The sequence below is a fragment of the Schistocerca piceifrons genome, chromosome X, assembly GCF_021461385.2.
Source record: "Schistocerca piceifrons isolate TAMUIC-IGC-003096 chromosome X, iqSchPice1.1, whole genome shotgun sequence".
In the NCBI taxonomy this organism is placed as follows: Eukaryota; Metazoa; Arthropoda; class Insecta; order Orthoptera; family Acrididae; genus Schistocerca; species Schistocerca piceifrons.
Window position 1 is genome coordinate 705,883,421 of NC_060149.1, and position 21,212 is coordinate 705,904,632.

The window sequence follows — 21,212 nt, forward strand, 5'->3', positions numbered from 1 at the left end:
AGGGTTCCAAACTGGGGAAAAAAATGTGCAACCTCCCTGCATCTAACAGATACTGGTGTTTATATACCAGGTGTCTTGGAAAATGGTTTAAGGTATTAAAAGTGGGTTTTTGAAAAGTAGTACATTATAGGATGAGTGATTTTCTCCATGGTAAACAATAAATAGATTTTTATCTAGGATAATACTGGAGTAACTACTTTTTAATGGTACCAGGTAACAATATTATTAATATTTGCAGCCATTTTACTCAGTTGCTAACAATAACTTCAATTATGTTTTATTAGAAAGATACAAAAATTTTCATCTTTTGCAACAGAAATTTATTTTTGTGTACCAAAAATAGTTCATCTATTCATGTTAGGCATCTTCAGTGGTCTATAATACATATTAAATTATTTAATTATATATCTTTATGTGATTCTTTGGCACTTTGTTTGGATCTAGCTATTTCTATTTACAATTATATGTTTGTGTATTTTACTTAGATTCATTTTTGTGTCTTGTTCATCCTGCCATATGTTACTCTATATGTGCTAAATGCACATGGTTTACGTTTCTAAAATATGTATAATAAAATAATTCTGTGGATATTATAGACCAATGAAATGAAATGTGCATATGGAATTTGTTGCTGGGATTCTCCTTCTTGGGAATTCAGCTGCCTGATGCAAGTCTCTTTATCTGACACCATTTCAGCGACTTGCCCATCGATGATGATGATGATGATGATGATGATGATGATGATTACGATGACAACACATGCCCCCAGTCCTGAGTGGACCATTCCAAACTCAGCCAGGTATCGAAATCGGGGTTCTGTGATTGAGAGTCAGCAATGCTAGCTACAAGACCAAGAGCAGCTGACACAGACCACTGAAGATGCCTAACATGAATAGGCGAAACATTTCTGGAACTCAAAAATAAATTTCAGTTGCAAGAGACAGAAGTTTTCTTATCTTCATGAAAAAACATAACTGAAGGTATCTGGTACATTTGTAAAGTAATCGGTGCTCTCAAAAAGAGGAAGTATCATGACATTATGGGTATCATTGTGGTCTTCAGCTGAAAGGCTGATTTGATGCATGTATCTCCATGCTTGTCCATCCCACTCAAGTATCTCCATCTTTGCATAATTACTGCAGCCTATGTCCTCTTGACCCTACTTATTGTAGTCAAGCTTTGATCTCCATAAACAATTTTCATCTTTCACACTTCTTACAATAAAAAAGTAGTCCTTGACACCTCAAGATGGACAATATCAATCTATCCCTTCTTTTAGTCAAGTTGTATCATAAACCCATTTTCAATACTGTTTGATTCAGTACTACATTTCTTTATCTATCCATCTAATTTTCAGTATTCCTCTGTAACTCTATATTTCAAAAGCTTCTAGTCTCCTCTTGTCTGCATCATTTATCAAACATTTTTCACTGCCACATAAGGCTACTCCAGACAAATACTTTCAGAAAAGATTTCCTAAAACTTAGACTTACATTCAGCTTTGAAATATTTCTCTTTTACAAAAACACTTTTTTTGCCAATTGTACTCTACATTTTATATCCTCTTCAGTTTTCCCGTGTCCATTTTTTCTGCCCAAATAGCAAACCTTATCTACTATTTTGTGTGTCTCATTTCATACTCCAATTCTCTCAGCATTACTTGGTTCAATTTGACTACACCCCCACCATTGTTTTACTTTTGATGGTGTTTATTTTATAACCTCTTTTCAAGTCACTGTTCATTCTATTCTACTGATCTTGCCAAGTCCTCTGCTGTCTCTCTCAGAAATACAATGTCATTGCGAAACATTTTTATTTCCTCTCCCTGAACAGTTATACAGCAAGGGATTGCTAGATTGCTAAGCACAAAGCAGGTCATGTTTTCACAATCTGTAAGTCACTATATTTTACTATGTAGCATAGTCCTATGTGATGTGTAATAGTCCAAACTTTATAGGTTTATTATATGAATTATTTTCCTATTTAAAGTAAGCTGTAATAATTTACAATCAGTTTTGAGGTATGCACATAGGCTTACGTGGAAAGAGTCAGTAAGCATAAAAGTCTTTTGAATATAAAGCCATATCATACTGTAAAGTAACTGCCACAGACATTTCAACCATTTTTGTAGTGGCCTTCTTTGTCACCATCACAGTAAACCAATAGAACTAGAGCAGACCATTGCAACCACAGCCAAAACATTGGTTACCCACACAACTATTATGTTAATTTCGAGACAGTCTGCACAGTCAATGCCAAAAATGGAGAGTAACTGTCTATTCTACTTGCTAGTAATTTGAGCAATAGCTAAAACCTGGGAAAAATAGTTACCTTGATCTTCCCACTTAGTGAAAACCCGAGTAAGAACCCCTTCATCCAATTGATCACTTTCACTGCATGCACAACCTGAGTAGGTAATGGCCTAAAAATCTTATTTCTGTTTTATGAAGGAGAGATTTACTATTCATAATAGGTAAACTGAATCAGCTTTTCAGACTTGGGACACTGCTGGGCCTGTTACATGTCATGAGAACCAAAGTGTGATTCTCTTCAGTATTTATGAGAACAGAGGTGAATTTTTAAAATATTATTACAATACAAACATCTTTTGTATAAATATGATTCTGTGTAGGTCCTGTCTAAATAGGATGACTAATAGTTAATCTACAGGTGGTTGAATGAGTGTTGAAACCTACTGTGTCTTACTGTTGTGTCTTACTGTTCTAATGTAGATGTGTTTCTTCCTATTCTTACTGTTCATGTACAGTGTAACTAAGGGGAAAGCCTTTATCCAGCCCACCAGTGCCCAGATTAATGTGGATAACCACCTGAAAAACATATTTGAGCTGCCAGAAAAACTGATTCGGAACAATGTGGGTTCAAATCATGACAGTATTCACCTCCATGCTCTGACTGTCCTGACATGTTACTGCATAGCCATCCCAGTAGGTTATCAATTTTCTTATTGAGATGAGACAGAGAAAACATGGAGCAATATTTTACTATGGGGTGTTTCACATATGACACAAGCATGGAGCCTGGCACTGAACGGGAACCAATACTGGGGAGGCACACTCCACTTGCTGCATATACTCTGGCTCTTCCTTGGACTGTGACAAAAGCACATTGGATTTAGCTGAGAATAGACTTGAGAGGTTAAGAGTGACCCCGAAAAAAGCTCCATGAAAATCATTGCACCAACCACAACTTCAGGCAGCTATATCAGTAGCATCTGGACACAGACTCAAACTGAACGCAGACAAAATAGCAGTATTGCATGAACTGATCAATTCAGATACTGTTGTTCAATATCCGTACTGAAACTGGCAACCACAGTCTGTACATTATGGAGAGGTTGATCCTGAAATGATCTTTTTTTCTGAGGAAGCATGTCTGCAATAATTGGGATATGTGGACTCGCTGAACAATCGACACTGGAGTTCTGAAAATTCTCTTCAGCTACATCAAGAGGCTCTGCACAATGTGAAAACAGGATTGTGGCATGCAATTAATGTAATATAAATTCCTGGACTGCTCTCTTTCAACCAAACCATGAAACTTCTGATAGGTATGTGACCAATATACTGCAGCCTTTTCTTCAGAGAACTAAAAACTAACAAAAATACCCACGGCTGTTTCACACATGACAGTCCAAAAGCACACATCGCTAATGCATCTACAACGGTATTATGAGGTGTTTTTGATGATCAGAACTACCTTTGCATTGTAAATGAAACACATGGTTTTTACCAGGTACTTGTCCAAAGAATGGTTTTTCCTTGTAATGTGAATTGAGCTAACAAATTAACTGTGTCAAGTAGCCTGAGCATCTTGATCAATGGATACTATGTTGGGCAGTTAAGGATCAAAAATCAAATTACGGTACATAGCAGTTCTTAGTGCATACATTAGTGAAAAAACTGTTATTAGTTGTTACCTTCATATATTACCCGGGTGTAAAATATCATGTTTGAAAAAAATATGAGTGCATATTGCTAACAGGGACCTCACTGTTCATCAGTGTTACAGGCCCTGCTCAACCTTTACCAAACCTGGCGCTGATGACAAGCCAATTACATTACATTTTTGTGTTACATTGTTTTTCCATCTCCTGTGTTAAAGTTTCATAGTTTCCACACAGTACCTATGTCTTCAGTTAATCAAAACAATACTAGGCTATATTCCACTCATCACCATGCCATCCTATAGATGTCTCATTCATATGTAACAGACCAGTTACATTGTCCATCACTGGGAGATCGGGTAATGTTTCTTTTGTCCATCAGGATGGTGTAGCTGCTCTCCCACCTGGGCATTGCAGGTTCAATCAGTGGGGTGAGGGAGACAAGGATCCATTGTAGGTGACACGAATTACAGTAAAACTCTTTATTATTGCATCAAGCTCGAGCAGACACTAGTGCACACCCTCACCTGGTGAGTACAGCATGGCATTTCTGTCTTCGTACTCAGTGTAGCAGAGGCAGACATTCCCGAAGCCCCATGTGCTGCTGAGGCAGCACACTGATCAAGTACTGTAGTGGCAACCAGCTGGTGTGTATACAGTGTCTGTGAGGTAGGGGCAGCAGTGCGAACACAGCCGGCAGTTACATGGTGACGGCTCGCCGCATTCATTGGATTATGTGGACAGTGTGGCATCTACTGAGTTCTGTCACACAAAAGTCTTTGCTGCTGGTAGGTCACTGAGTCTGTCTATTTGTAGCAGCCTCATGCAGAGCTGTTTTGCTGCCTGGCGGCAGTGGCATCCACAGCCAACTGAAAGTGCTGTGTCAGTACCTTGTTATAGGGGTACTGCCACAGAATGATGGTTAGCATGCTGGTGTGCCATCAGCCATGATCCTTTAGAATAGTAAGTACATTATCATGCCTCAAAATTCCTCCATGTCATGGTATTTTGTTTGCAACATGACACATCATTAAAATTATTCTCAGTTTTCTACTAATACAATAACAAGCAAGGACAGTTAGGGTTTTATGTCCCTTTCAAAATAATGTCATGAGGGAGAGATCGCAAGCTCATATAGGAAAGGATGGAGAAGGAAATCCGTCCATTTCAGTGGAACCATCCCAGCATCTGCTTTAAGCGAAACTAGGAAAAAGCTAAATATGGCTGAGCAAACAGGAATTTCCACCACGCTCCTCCCAGAGACAGACAGACAGAGAGAGAATCATTAAGCAAGTCTAAGGCTTCCATCCAATCCCTTGTTGACCAGTCTGCCATGGCACTTCAAGATAGCAAAACGAAAGCCGCAGTTTTAAATTTCACATTCAAGGAATTGTTCACACAGGAGAATCATACACACATACCATCATTTGATCATCAGAAAGAATCCTGTATGGACAACATACTAATAAGCATCCCTGGCACAGAGAAACAACTGAAAAATTTGGAAGCAAATAAGTTACCAGGTCCGGATGGAATCCCAGTTCAGTATTACAAAGAGTACTCTATGGCACTGGCCCCTTACCTAGCTTGCATTTATCGTGAATCTGTCACACAGTGCACACTCCCAAGCAACTGGAAGAAAGCACAGGTGACTTCTGTACATAAGGAGAGTCAAAGAACAGACCTGAAAAATTACAGACCAACATTCCTAACTTCACTTTGCTGCAGAATCCTTGAACATATTCTCAGTTCGAATATAATACATTTTATTCAGACTGAGAAGCTTATGTCCACAAATCAGCGTGGTTTTAGAAAGCATCACTCATGCAAAACTCAACTTGCCCTTTTCCCACGATATATTGCGAACTATGGTTGAAGGTCAACAGGCAGATTCTAGATTTCTGGAAAGCATTTGACATGATGCCCCTGGGTAATAAGTTCACAGATACGTCACTGACTCAAAGACTTTTTAAGTTACAGAATACAGTACGTTGTCCTCGACGGCGAGTAGTCATCAGAAACGAGGGTATCGTCAAAAGCGGCCCAGGGAAGTGCAGTATGAGTGCCACTGTTCTCTCTATGCATAAATGATTTGGGGTACAGGGTAGGCAGCAATCTGCAGTTTGCTGATTATGCTGTGGTGTATGGTAAGGTGTCGAAGTTGAGTGACTGTAGGAGGATAGAAGATAATTCAGACAAAATTTCAAGTTGGTGCGATTAATGGCAGCTAGTTCTAAATGTAGAAATATCTAAGTTAATGCAGATGAGTAGGAAAAACAATCCCGTAATGTTCAGATACAGTGGTAGTACTGTCCTGCTTGACACAGTCACATCGTTTAACTATCTGGACGTAATGTTGCAAATCAATATGAAATGGAATGAGCATGTAAGGACTGTGGTAGGTACAGCAAATGGTCAACTTCGGTTCACTGAGAGAATTTTAGGAATGTGTAGTTAATCTGTAAAGGAGATTGTGTACAGGACGCTGGTCTGACCTACTCTTCAGTACTGCTCAAATGTTTGGGATCCATACCGGTAGGATTAAAGGAACGCATATAAGCAATTCATAGGCAGGCTGCTAGATTTGTTACTGGTAGGTTCAAACAACATGTAAGTGTTACAAATATGCTTCGGGAACACAATTTTAGAGAATTGGTATTTGAAGCTGACTGCCTAACAATCCTACTGCCACCAACATACATTGCGCCTAAGAATCACAAAGATAAGAGAAATTAGGGCTAATACGAAGGCATACAGACAGTCATTTTTCCATAACTGTATTAGTGATAGGAATAGCAAAGAAATGACAGGGTACCCTCCACCACGTGCTGTACGGTGGCTTGGGGAGTATCTATGTAGATGGAGATGTAGATTTTTGTAATAGATGAAGACTCTTATTCTGCATAACACTTTATAGAAAGAACTTACCTCCAATTATGTCACTATAGCCGTCATTCATTTTTCTTATTAAGTATGTTACAGCTCCATGTTCCTCTTCTTTACTCTCAACTGATTTTGACTCATATTTAGTAGACTGTATAGTTGACAACATTTCTGCAGTAGTTGAACTTTGTTAGCTTTTAGAGCCCCTCAACAGTTTAGCACATATGAGTGTACAAAGTTTCCCAGGCTGACCCATTTCACATAAGCAAAGGAAAGCAGAGATGACAGCAATGTGTAGCCAAATAGCTGAAAAATTGTTATCTCGTTTCCATTGTTGCTACTCATCACTAGGGTGAAACAAAATTGGACACATCACCTAAAATGTGTGCACTGTGATGGCTGTGATGGAAAACCGAGTATGGTAAATTGATAATAGGAAAAAATTGTGTTGCCAAAGTGTGTAAAGAATTTGCACATTAATGTTTGTCCATCACACTTGGCTCTAAAACAACTGACAAAATGTTTTCAACAAGCAACATGATATCTATGATGATTCCCACAGCAAATGCTTACTCAATGTAGCCACAAAAGAAACTGTTTGGTTTGTAAACCAGGAGTAGTTGTCCACTCAATAACTGGAGACAAAAGAAATAACAGCAGTATTGGACGTGTTGAAAAATAATGATTTCACAGATTCTTCACTACCATTTATTATGAGGTGCATTCAAGTTCTAAGGGCTCCGATTTTTTTTTTCTCCGGACTGGAAAGAGATAGAAACATGCGTATTTGTTTTAAAATGAGGCCATGTTCATTGTCAATACATCCCAGAGATGGCAGCACCGTACGGCAGATGGAATTTTACCACCAGCGGCGAGAATAAGAACTGTTTTAAATACTTAAAATGGCGACGTTTTCCTTTCTTGAACAGCGTGCAATCATTCGTTTTCTGAATTTGCGTGGTGTGAAACCAATTGAAATTCATCGACAGTTGAAGGAGACATGTGGTGATGGAGTTATGGATGCGTCGAAAGTGCGTTCGTGGGTGCGATAGTTTAATGAAGGCAGAACATCGTGTGACAACAAACCGAAACAACCTCGAGCTCGCAGAAGCCGGTCTGACGACATGATCGAGAAAGTGGAGAGAATTGTTTTGGGGGATCGCCGAATGACTGTTGAACAGATCGCCTCCAGAGTTGGCATTTCTGTGGGTTCTGTGCACACAATTCTGCATGACGACCTGAAAATGCGAAAAGTGTCATCCAGGTGGGTGCCACGAATGCTGACGGACGACCACATGGCTGCCCGTGTGGCATGTTGCCAAGCAATGTCGACGCGCAACAACAGCATGAATGGGACTTTCTTTTCGTAGGTAGTGACAATGGGTGAGACGTGGATGCCATTTTTCAATCCAGAAACAAAGCGCCAGTCAGCTCAATGGAAGCACACAGATTCACCGCCACCAAAAGAATTTCGGGTAACTGCCAGTACTGAAAAAATGATGGTGTCCATGTTCTGGGACAGCGAGGGCTTAATCCTTACCCATTGCGTTACAAAGGGCACTACGGTAACAGGTGCATTCTACGAAAATGTTTTGAAGAACAAATTCCTTCCTGCACTGCAACAAAAACGTCCGGGAAGGGCTGCGCGTGTGCTGTTTCACCAAGACAACGCACCCGCACATCGAGCTAACATTACGCAACAGTTTCTTCGTGATAACAACTTTGAAGTGATTCCTAATGCTCCCTACTCACCTGACCTGGCTCCTAGTGACTTTTGGCTTTTTCCAACAATGAAAGACACTCTCCGTGGCCGCACATTCACCAGCCATGCTGCTATTGCCTCAGCGATTTTCCAGTGGTCAAAACAGACTCCTAAAGAAGCCTTCGCCGGTGCCATGGAATCATGGCGTCAGCGTTATGAAAAATGTGTACGCCTGCAGGGCGATTACGTCGAGAAGTAACGACAGTTTCATCGATTTCGGGTGAGTAGTTAATTAGAAAAAAAATCGGAGGCTTTAGAACTTGAATGCACCTCGTAGTAAAAATGGTGAATTCACAATGGAGGAACAGATTGCTCTCTCTCTCCAATTCGGAAGTAACAGCGAGTAAAATGTGCAAATTGGGTACTTTTTACTGTGTAAAGAGACCAAAACAGGAGTTATAAAATATTCCAGCACCATGAATGTGATCATGGTTTTGCATCCATCCACCCACCCACCCATGACAGAAATGATGAAAAAAAACTGAATTAGCTGCCACCTGAATACACATGTCAACTATCCCACAAAAGCCTACTTACAAAATTTCAGTAACGTGTACTAACTGAGGAATGTAGGAAAACACTGCAGCCCCAGCACATTTCTCCCAGAAGAACCATGAACATGACATTACACTAACTACAGCACACACAAAGGCATTTAAGTTGTCATTTTTTTCCTGCCCCACATGTGAATGGAACAGGAAGAAAGCCTAACGTGCGGTACACTTTGTCATGCACTTCATAGTGGTTTGCAGACTATGGATGTAGATGTGTGTCAGTGCAGTGGAAACCCAGTCCCCTGGAGATGGGGAGAAAAAGCAGAGGCATCTTGTGAGTTAGTGACACTACAGGTGTCTCCCAAAAAGCTACTTAAGTGCAGGCTTGAAGGACTTAATCCGAGGGTGGTTGTTGCCCTGTTCGTCAGTGCTATTAGAGGAACAGAAGTGTCAAAGACACTAAACAAGTGACAGGGTATGGAATTTTACAGTTATTGCCAACTAAATATTAGTTAGGAACATCTCCAGACAAATGTGTTTGGAAACTGTGCATTTACTAGTAAGTAACAGAAATGAAAGTTACTAAAAAATAATTTTACTGCCGAGATGATAAATTCAAGCTGGACAATTAGATGTAAGTATATGGTCAAGGAAATTTTGTAGAATGCTAAGGGAGAGATTTTCCTACTTTGCTGCTCGTCCTAATGAGAGGCACTTCATCATCTGCTAGGAGGCTGCTGAGTGTTTAAGGGCACCAAATAGTGAAGGTCATCAGTTTCCTATCCCACCACCCCTCCCCCTGGATAGAAGCAGTGTACCCAATTTTCTGTGTGTAGAGTAAATTCAGTGCAAAAGTGTGCTAAATGTTTGCATAGTGTGTATCTGAGGCAGAACACAAGAACCAGCATGGATTTATCTAGTGGGATGTGAGAAACGGCCTAAAAAACACATCCAGGTTAACCAGCAGATCAACCCCACAACTTTAATCCTCCAAGAAGATTCAGTCTGGGACCAGCATACCTCCCCACCCTGGAAGCGGTCACGTGAATATCGTTATCCAGTCAGGTGTCCTTGGAGATCAATCAACACTTGTTTCTGGACACAAGTGATGACAGTAGGAGTCAATGCTGCTAAGGCCAAGTGTGTAGTCCAGCCAGGCTACAACTGCAACACACAATGGCCGATGCCTGCTGACTTCCATGCGCAGCCACTTCAACATCACCAACACATCTCAAAACACTCTCACATAATGAAATTTATTAATACTACGTGATAAAAGTCCACATGACAAAGTAATAACTAACAACCAGAAAAGCAAAACTGGAAGTTATAACACAGTGGGCATATTATTGCTTTCCATTTTAATCTTCATCCAGGATTAAAAGATTTTAACTGCTTCATAATAATTTTGTAAAAGGTAAGCATAATCAATCCACCTGTGGTCTAGAAAGAGTAAAATATTTGTGAAATTCAGAACATTTGTAAAGTACTCTATACTACTGCAGATGGTAAACCTAAACTTTCTACTTTTAGATTGCAAATCCCATACACACGTGCAAAATTTTCTATTTATTACATGTTATTAATTACTGCTTACGTGTTGTCAAATGTAAGGGGCAATGAATTACCAATACAAAAAATATGCATATAAATAAAAATCTCAGATGTTTTATATGAGTGTGCTTCTTGAACTTTTGGGCATTTAAGAACGTCTTCTTAGCAACATTTTCATGGCCCATTTTTCAATAACTCTGATGCAGAGTAAGTATTCTATTCACTGTAAAAATTTACTGGTTACTTTTTCTAATGTTTAATATATTTGAGGCCCAACCTTGAGGTCTCTGTATCTGTATATCCTCAAGGTCGTCTAGAAGACTGGACAAAGCAAAAGTAATTTTAATATCCGCTCCTTTGATGCATTGTGCCTCAAAACTGAATTCTTGTAACTGCAATGGTCCCATCAGGTTATGCTTCCATATTTGCAGTAAATCATAGAACAAAATGCCACGCTTTCAAAAATTCCTCTGAGGCATTTTATTTATCTTATAGCAAAATTTGATCCAAAAAGGCAATTCCTCAATGTCCATAACCCTTTTTTCATGACCCCATAAACCAGACATACTGTGGCTTAGAATCATGCATTTATGTATCCTCATACTGATATTTCTTTACAATCCATTAACATCAATTTCTTTAAAAATATCTCCATAGTTGTTTGTTCATATACCAAAATGCTACATGATCAAAGTGAGACAACTACAATGGGTTTTTCAAAACTGGGAAGAATTACAGATTCCGTTACAATCTGCCTCCATTACAATCTTCCTCAAAAAGCCGATTTTTCCCATTTCACACTGTTCTCCCGAAGTCTGATGCACAACATCCCAATTTTTCAAATCACTATAGTGTTTCTGCTTTTTCAACTACTAAAATGTGCTGACTACACTAAAAATAACTTATTGTCCCCCAAATATCAGAAATTTCCTCCTCCCTCCCCCCTGCTCAACTTTTCACGAAGAACTACTTAATTCAAATTCTAAATGAATTACTGTCGTACTATGTATTCTTCCTATCACCTGTTCCATTTTTCTTTAAATGAACAAGAGTATTTTCTTAAATTATGTCTATTCCCATTTACGTTTTCCATTCACCACCATGCCACAGTAAATCTTTATGGAAATTTCTCCCATGCCTCTGTATCAGTAGAAATTTATTTTCATTTATCTATCGAGTAACTCTTTCACTTCAGCCTACTATTACATCTACATACATACTCCACAAGCCCCATACAGCACATGGTGGAGGGTACCTTTAACTACTGCTAGTCATTATCTTTCCCATTCCACCTGCAAATGGAGTGAAGGAAAAACACCTGCCTATATGCTTCTGTAAGATGCCTGATTTCTCTTGTCTTAGCAGTCCTTACTTGAAATGTATGTTGGTGGCAGAAGGATCATTCTACAGTCTGTCACAAATGCATGTTCTCTAAACTTTCTCAATAGTGATGCAAGAAAAGAAATTCTTCTTCCTTCCAGTGATTCTCACTTGAGTTTGTTGACCACTTACGTAACACTCGCGTGCTGATGGAAATCTACCGATAACAAATATTGCAGCATGCCTCTGAATTGCTTCAATGCCTTCCTTTAATCGGACCTGGTGGGGATTCCAAACACCCACACAGTACTCAAGAATGGTTCACATAGTGTTCTATACACACTCACCTTTACGGATGAGTTACGTTTTCCTAGAAGCCTCCCAATGTGCTGAAGTCGACATTCACCCTCCCTGCAACTGACCTTACGTGCTCATTCCATTACATGTCACTTTACAACTTTATGCCTAGACATTTCATCAATATGACTGTGTCAAGTAGCACACCACTAACACTGCATTCCAACAATACAAGACTGTTTTCCCTACTCATCTGCTTTAATTTACATTTTCCTACATTCAGACCAAGCAACCATTAATCTCACTAAACAGAAATTCTACTCAAGTCATCCTGTATCCTACTACAGTCAGACACTCATAGGCAACACTGTATACCACAGTGATATCAACAAACAGCTGCAGATTTCTGCTCAGCATATCTGCCATAGTGTTTATGTATGCAGTGAATATGAGAAGTCCTATCACACTTCCCCGAGGCACTCCTGATGGTACCTTTGTCTCCAATGAGCACTCAACATCTAGGACAATGTACTGGGTTCGATTATCTGAAAAATCTTCAAAAGCCACTCCCATGTCTGAGAACCTATTCAAGTTGCTCGGACTTTTGTTGACAGTCCGCAGTATGACACTGTGTCAAACATTTTCCAGAAATCTAGGAATATGGAATCTGCCTCTTGCCCTTCATCCACAATTCACAGAACATCGTGCGAGAAAAGAACAAACTGAGTTTCACAAGTGCGATAATTTCTAAACCTACAGGGTGATTATAATTAGACTTTCAAAATACTGTAGAAATAGCACCACTGGTCAGAATGAAATGAAATTGCAATGGAATATTATCGGAGAAGGGGGAAAATGTGTGGAAGAAAAAAAAAATAGTCTGAAAATTGAGCAATAGATGGTACTGGATGTGTCAAAATATGTCATGCACATGAACCACTGAAGCTGGTACAAACACGCCGGGCACATGGCTTTTCCTCCTTTCATGTCCGTGACATTTGCCATGATTGTCTCAATGCATGATTGTGCTCTGCTTGGAAAGCTGTATTACAAGAATGATGACTGTGCACACATCACTCTGCAGAAGTTCCAGACACTGAGGGGCTTGAAAATAGGTGTTGGTCCGATGACTGCTGTGGGTCTGGAGAAAATGATTCGGAAATTCGAAAAGATGGGTTCTTTTGGTGTGCAACCTGGTAAAGAGAGGAAATGAATTGATTCGATGTCAGTGGAAGCAGTGACCACAGCAATGTATGAGGAGACGAGTGGTGGTGTGCAAATGTCTAGTGCACGGAGAATTGCCCGAACATTGGACATGCCCATGATCATGGTGTGTAAAATCCTACAGAACTTCCGTATTTGCTATACATTCAAAATTACACATGTGCAAGAGTTGCTTCCTGTTGACCTGCCAGCAAGGGAGACCTTTGTTTTAGAATTTCTTGCTCACTTGGAAGTGGACAATGATTGGCCATGGAAGATATGTCAATACACATAATTGTCGAATATGGGCAACAGAAAATCTACACGCAAATCAACCAGTACCACTTCACCTTGAAAAGGTCCCTGTGTGATGTGGGTTTATGGCACCATTTATCATAGGGCCATATTTTTTTCAAAGAGACAGGTGCTTCCGGTCCTGTTACCTGTACTGTCACTGGTAAGCACTACGAGTGTCTTTTGCACAACCAAGACATTCCAGCTCTCCAACAGTGTGGATGTGATCATTTTTAAGCAAGATGGCACACCTCTGCACATTGCAAATCTGGTTTAGCAGCTGCTGAAGTGCCATTTCAGATACGCTAGAATTATCAGCCACCATTTCCCAACAGCCTGGCTGTCCCAATCACCTGATCTTCATCTGTACGACTTCTTGCTGTGGTGCTATTTGGAAGATGTTGTGTTCAGTGTTCCGATTGCAAACTTAGCTGCATTGAAGGCATGCACTGCACAACACATTCTCAACATGACCCCGGAAACACTTCGATCAGTTGTGGAACATGCTGTTTCTTGATTTCAACTTGCTGCAGAAAATGGTGGACAGCATATTGAACATGTTTTGCACCAGTCACATGCAAATTAATAATCCAATTTGATTTTGATAGATGCTTTTTATGTGGTTTTTGGCCTCAGGACAATTCAAAACCGATTTTTCCCATCTGATGTGATATGATCTTGTCGTGGTGGATGGGTTTACATAACTAACAGTATCACACCTGTACATCCATGCACACACTGAGTAGTACAGTTAGTTTAACGTCAAATGTGCACCTTAGGCAGTGTTGTATGATTCATTTGTCGTTTGTAGTCGAGCACCATTAAATTATGATGCTTTCAACACCATCTACTGTTACATTTTGTAACTATTTATTTTTCTTCTGTGATATGTTTTCCCCCTTCTACGATAATACTCTGTTGCAATTTGGTATCATTCTGACCAGTGGTGTTATTTCTACAGCAGTTTGGAAGTTTAACTTTAATTATAATCACCCTGTATATTTATTTGTGGATGGAAGCTTTCCTCTCTCATGTACAAATATTTAACAGTTTTCATCTGATCTTATTCTTCAACCTTGCTCTAGCAGGGCCACTATTCACCCAGTTGTCATGTGTCTGTTCCTAATTCTTTCACCAGCACCGGTACGATCATCTCACCCCTCTCAAAAATCTTCAGTTTTTTAAATAATATGTTGTAACATGTGAAGCTTGTCTCACTGTCATTACCAGCAACTGCATATACCTAATGATCATATACTAAAACAACTAATATGGATGGCTATGTTTCTTTTATACTTTTTCAGCAAAGGACCAACACTTTCTTTTCCTGGTTAAAAATTAGACCTGAAGTGTTCTCCAATGGCTGCAACTAAACTAAAAAAACCCTCACTGAAATTCTAACTAATTTTCTTGACAAAATTAAATGGTGTATGAAATGTTAAACAACCAACCACTATATATTAATTGTATTATATATATGAGTTTAATTCATGTCATAAACTGTTAGAAATGAGTAGCCTAAAAGGTTTGGTTAATAAACTCAGTATTCAAGCAACTGAGAAACAGAAAAACAAAAATGACATTGATTCACAGAAGCAATGCATTTTATTGTTAACCTTTAGTAAAAGTGGAGGTGCAACTATTTTATCTACACACATTGAAATAAATTCAAAAGTTCATGAAGGTATTAAAAGATGGAAGGTTACTGTTTAAAATCTCATGCACAACAAGGTTATTAGAGACTGAGCACTAGTTCAGATTGGATGGATAAAGATAGGAGAAGAAACCCAATGAAGTCTTGTTGAAGATTTCACCTCATCCATAAAGCATATGAAGTTGTTGTGGAAGCCATGGAATCAGAAATCACATGTTAAGAATCAGAATGATCACACAGGGATTTTAGCTCTGTTGCTACTGATCATGAAATGGAAGAAAGAAGATTAAAGTTTGATGTCCTGTCATCTGCCAAATGTGGGTCCAGCATATTACATGTTGAACATCTCACTAATACAATGAAGCTCTGAAACTCAAAGTACCTCTGTTACAAATTAATTTCAAAAACAGTACTGAGACTGGTGGACATTTGATCAATGAGTGACTTACTGAAATAACTTTATTAAAAAATTACATAGATTGTGACAGTAGGAAAAGCCAGTGCATCACTTGCTCAGTATACGACTTTGGACAGTAAGAACAACTTGACACAGTATACATCTATCACAAGTTTGCACACGGTGCACTACCGTTTGGTGCCCATGGATACAGTACAAGCCATCAGCACAATCAACTGAGACCCATAAGCGGCAAAAAATCACATTGTCCTACAACTGAAACTCCAGAGGGTCACTCTTCTATATGACCACTGTGGCCCACTCAGCAGCATCCCCCATGCAAAAACAGTAATGGAATATAGTAACAAATCAAAAATTTCTACTGCGTTACCTAAAAGATTTGACCTGCAGCTTGTTAGCTATTTTTACAACAATTAAATCTCAATAACTGACCAAACTGTAGCAGGATTCTGAATACACATGGAAGCTCGCTGACTGATAACATAACAATCGCACAAAGTTGCTGAATAATAATAGTCACATGTAGTCACCAACTTCACTGAGTAATATCTATATGCATACATTCAATAGTACATCCCAGTGCCATGGTTTAAGATCTCACTGGGTACATTTTCGGGTACGTCGCAATTTCCATCAGTGGAGATCTTATCATTCACATTATATAAAGGATGTTTTACTGGCACTGACAGTCCATCACCCAAAGGCGACATCGTGTAACAAACAGGTATGAATAAACGTGTAACACCAACATTTTTCAGACTGTCCAAGACGTCTTCCTTAAGCAACAGATGGTGTCATTTCCTTGGCCTCTGTATTAATCAAATATGTTAAGAGATTGAAACTCACTTGCCTGTAGTCTTCACATACAGTCAACCTGGAATGACCACTGAACTAGCTTGCAATTCCAGATTCAGATGGATGTTTAAAATTTTTCTGATCAAGTATTTGTTATTGCATCTTGTGGTTTCAAAAACCACAAATTTTCAGAGATCACAAGTTTTGTTTAATGCTGAGAACAGCATGAAGTTCGGTTTGAGTCATGAGCAAGCTGGGTAACAAATATTGTTTCCCTTGCTGTATTAGATGAGGATGTTGTAATTTACACGAACACAATTTTACCACACAAACACAAAAATAAAAAATAACCTCAACACAAAGAACAAGAAAGTGGTACGTACACGTACACGCAGCCCCCCCCCCCCCCACTCTCTCTCTCTCTCTCTCACTCTCACTCTCACTCTCACTCTCACTCACTCTCACTCTCTCTCTCTCTCTCTCTCTCTCTCTCTCTTTCCATTACCATTTAACCTAAAACATCATATGTAGATGGGATAATTAGGAGTAATCCAGGGGGAAAGTTACTGTTCAACATCTTGTTGATGATGAGGTCATAAGAGATAGAACACAACCTCAAACTGCTGAACGATGGGGCAAGAAATTGGCCCTCATCGTTTCAAAGAAACCAGCCTAGCATTCACTGCATGCGGTTTGAGAAAACTGCAGAATATCGTTCTTTTCATGCTCTTCCAAAAATACCTCAGGAAAAATGATTAAACCCTGAAACTGAGAGAAATGGAGGCAAAAATTCACTCTTGATCAATGCAGATACCATGAATAAAAACTTGCCCTGTGCTGCTTTCTAACATGGTTACTCTTTTTGACTTCACTGCATTGTAAGGTCAGTATTTCATTCATGTTGTAGATGGAACAAGTTTGATCTTTTACTCAATCTTTGTTCTGGAAATTATAGCAGAAATTTACTACAGATATTCTGGAATAGAGCTTAATTGAGATTATTTTCTGTTTGCCTTCTACAGCCTGTATACTTTATATCAAATCTAGAATGGTATAGTGTAGACAAGTTGGATGAATGCATGTTGTGTTTAAAATTACATTTGTAATGTCTTGGATTAGCAGACTGGTATTGTGTAAATGAATTGAATGAATGTATGTTGAATTTAAAATTACATTTGTATTGCTCTGGATTAGCAGACTGGTATTTGGTCTAATTAACTGAATAGCATCAAGGACTTGCCATGACTACTAATCCTACTGTAGAGACGAATCACATTCAATACTACAGAGTCTCTAGCTTCGTAAGACTCTGAAAATGAGAAGTAAGGCGACAATGGCTCCAATTAGAGAGCTATATGCAACTTTCTTCCCTGTTCCATCAAGATAATTTTGACACTGGAATATCAAAAGAAAAAGAAATGTGGCTACAAGAGGAAGGGGAATACTTCATACTCATAATTAAAGATATCTCGATGACAAATTGGTCTTCGTAGTTTCAATGAGATAAAAGTGGCCTTTTTGATTTTTAATAATTTTCAAAGCAAGTATGGTACAGAAAACAATCTGAATTTCTGCTAGGCCTTGTACATATGAAACTTAAAATATTTTCATTGAAATTCTTGTGGGCGAAGTGACATGCCAAACTGTAATATAAAATATTCATAAAATTACTGTTACTCACCTGCTGAGCTGGTGTGGTGAAGAATGGAGTATGAGCTATTACTGTAACATAAATCTGTGGCCTAAATTCCACAGATGAGCCAGGAATACAACACTGAAAAATAAAACAACAAGTAGATGTACATAGAAGAAATACAATACACAAAGAAATCGAAGGAATACACAACAAGAATGGATGAACCCATAAATCTAAATGAACTGCTGAACTACAAGGCAAAACATGGGAGAAGGAACACTGGACAACTAAAGAAGAGATAACTGGACCAAGACCTTGTAGGACAGAACAAACCAGAAAAGATTTATTTCTTGTTGATGATGAGAAAACACCATATACAGACAGGGATACATCTCTGTATGTCCCGAGAATGGATCTATCTGAGGATATCCTACCTCCAATCATTATTAAAATTTTTTACGAGGCCAAACTAAGCACATATTAGGTGATGCCTGCACAGGACAAACTGTTCTATAGCTGAAAGGTCCTTCACGGATTTGTGAGGATGTTTTAAAATAGCTTCATTCTACTCATTGGGAAAGTGCCTTGATTCACATATTAGGTTAAAGGCAGCAAAGATGTGTTTCGGATTACCAGTGAGCTACCACAACATGCTGTACTGAATTTCATTGTGATATCTGATATAATGCCATGTACTTCAGATGAAGCTGAATCCAACTGAAGAAAGCATAGCTGAAAATGTCATTACTGGTGGGGACTCCTTTCAGCAGTCACTCACAGATAGTGGAAAGATCAGTCCTGAGGGGCTGTAGTAGTCATTAGAGGGAAATGCTCTTAAATGGTCTGGGTAAAACTATATTCTTCCATTTAACTGTTGATTTACTGAAACATCTGAGTTTAAGAACTGTAGTTGTTGTTATCTACTTGTGCTCTTTTTGTCCCCAACATTTGAAAGCTCTCAGTGTTTGGACTATGTCTGAACCTCAACAGAACCACATCTATGCCCCTGAATCAGAAGAAACAGACTGCCTTCTAAGTCACCCTAAATCCTCTAGAATACATTAACACAGTTATGTAGTGGGCCACACTAGTGATGTGAACCATCTATTCCACACTATTTTTGTCCCCTCCCATATTGGTACTGCATTGCACACCCAACCTATGCAGTACCACTATCCTTCACTTTTCCACCCCTGTTCCCAACCTCTTGCTCATGGCTCATATCCCTGTAAAAAAACCTAGAGGCAAGATGTGTCCCACACATCATCCCATTACCACTTACTCTAGTTCTATCACATACATTTTCTATCCCATCAAAGGTAGTGCCACCTGTGAAAGCAGCCTGTAGTCTACCACCTTAGATTATAGATTATAGATTATTATTATTATTATTATTATTATTATTATTTCTTCACTCAGACGTTAAGTCTGGTTAAAAATGGAGTGACGCGGACCTTGATCAAGCGTCACTTCCTTTTAACTGTACGGTATATGTTATATTGCATTTAGGAACTTTCGGGTAATTGAACATGTATCAATGATTACGGTTTTCTGTAGTTGTATATATGTGTTTGGATGTAGCTGTATTGCATTGATGAACTGGTGGATATTGTGTGGTATGACTCCTGTAGTTGATTGGTATGATGTCAACTTTATCCTGATGCCACATGTCTTTGACTTCCTCAGCCAGTTGGATGTATTTTTCAATTTTTTCTCCTGTTTTCTTTTGTATATTTGTTGTATTGGGTATGGATATTTCGATTAGTTGTGTTAATTTCTTCTTTTTATTGGTGAGTATGATGTCAGGTTTGTTATGTGGCGTTGTTTTATCTGTTATAATGGTTCTGTTCCAGTATAATTTGTATTCATCATTCTCCAGTACATTTTGTGGTGCATACTTGTATGTAGGAACGTGTTGTTTTATAAGTTTATGTTGTAAGGCAAGCTGTTGATGTATTATTTTTGCGACATTGTCATGTCTTCTGGGGTATTCTGTATTTGCTAGTATTGTACATCCGCTTTTGATGTGATCTGCTGTTTCTATTTGTAGTTTACAAAATCTGCATTTATCTATTGTGGTATTGGGATCTTTAATAATATGCTTGCTGTAATACCTGGTGTTTATTGTTTCATCCTGTATTGCAATTATGAATCCTTCTGTCTCACTGTATATATTGCCTTTTCTTAGCCATGTGTTGGATGCGTCTTGATCGGTGTGTGGCTGTGTTAGATGATACGGGTGCTTGCCATGAAGTGTTTTCTTTTTCCAATTTACTTTCTTCATATCTGTTGATGTTATGTGATCTAAAGGGTTGTAGAAGTGGTTATGAAATTGCAGTGGTGTAGCCGATGTATTTATATGAGTGATTGCCTTGTGTATTTTGCTAGTTTCTGCTCGTTCTAGAAAGAATTTTCTTAAATTGTCTACCTGTCCATAATGTAGGTTTTTTATGTCGATAAATCCCCTTCCTCCTTCCTTTCTGCTTAATGTGAAACTTTCTGTTGCTGAATGTATGTGATGTATTCTATATTTGTGGCATTGTGATCGTGTAAGTGTATTGAGTGCTTCTAGGTCTGTGTTACTCCATTTCACTACTCCAAATGAGTAGGTCAATATTGGTATAGCATAAGTATTTATAGCTTTTATCTTGTTTCTTGCTGTCAATTCTGTTTTCAGTATTTTTGTTAGTCTTTGTCTAAATTTTTCTTTTAGTTCTTCTTTAATATTTGTATTATCTATTCCTATTTTTGTCTGTATCCTAGATATTTATAGGCATCTGTTTTTTCCATCGCTTCTATATAGTCGCTGTGGTTATCCAATATGTAATCTTCTTGTTTAGTGTGTTTTCCCTTGACTTTGCTATTTTTCTTACATTTGTCTGTTCCAAAAGCCATACTTATATCATTGCTGAATACTTCTGTTATCTTTTGTAATTGGTTGAGTTGTTGATTTGTTGCTGCCAGTAGTTTTAGATCATCCATGTATAGCAAATGTGTG

At 38.6% G+C, this 21,212-nt stretch overlaps 1 protein-coding gene across 1 annotated transcript in view; it reads right to left on the bottom strand.

Annotated features, from left to right (window-relative positions):
- The window catches only part of LOC124722628 (KICSTOR complex protein SZT2-like), a 727,281-nt gene that overhangs the window by 675,672 nt on the left and 30,397 nt on the right, over positions 1 to 21,212 (bottom strand). The window contains exon 5 of the mRNA XM_047247762.1: positions 18,260 to 18,352. Within this exon, the coding sequence (XP_047103718.1) occupies positions 18,260 to 18,352 (93 nt within the window). The remainder of the gene's footprint in view (positions 1 to 18,259; positions 18,353 to 21,212) is intronic.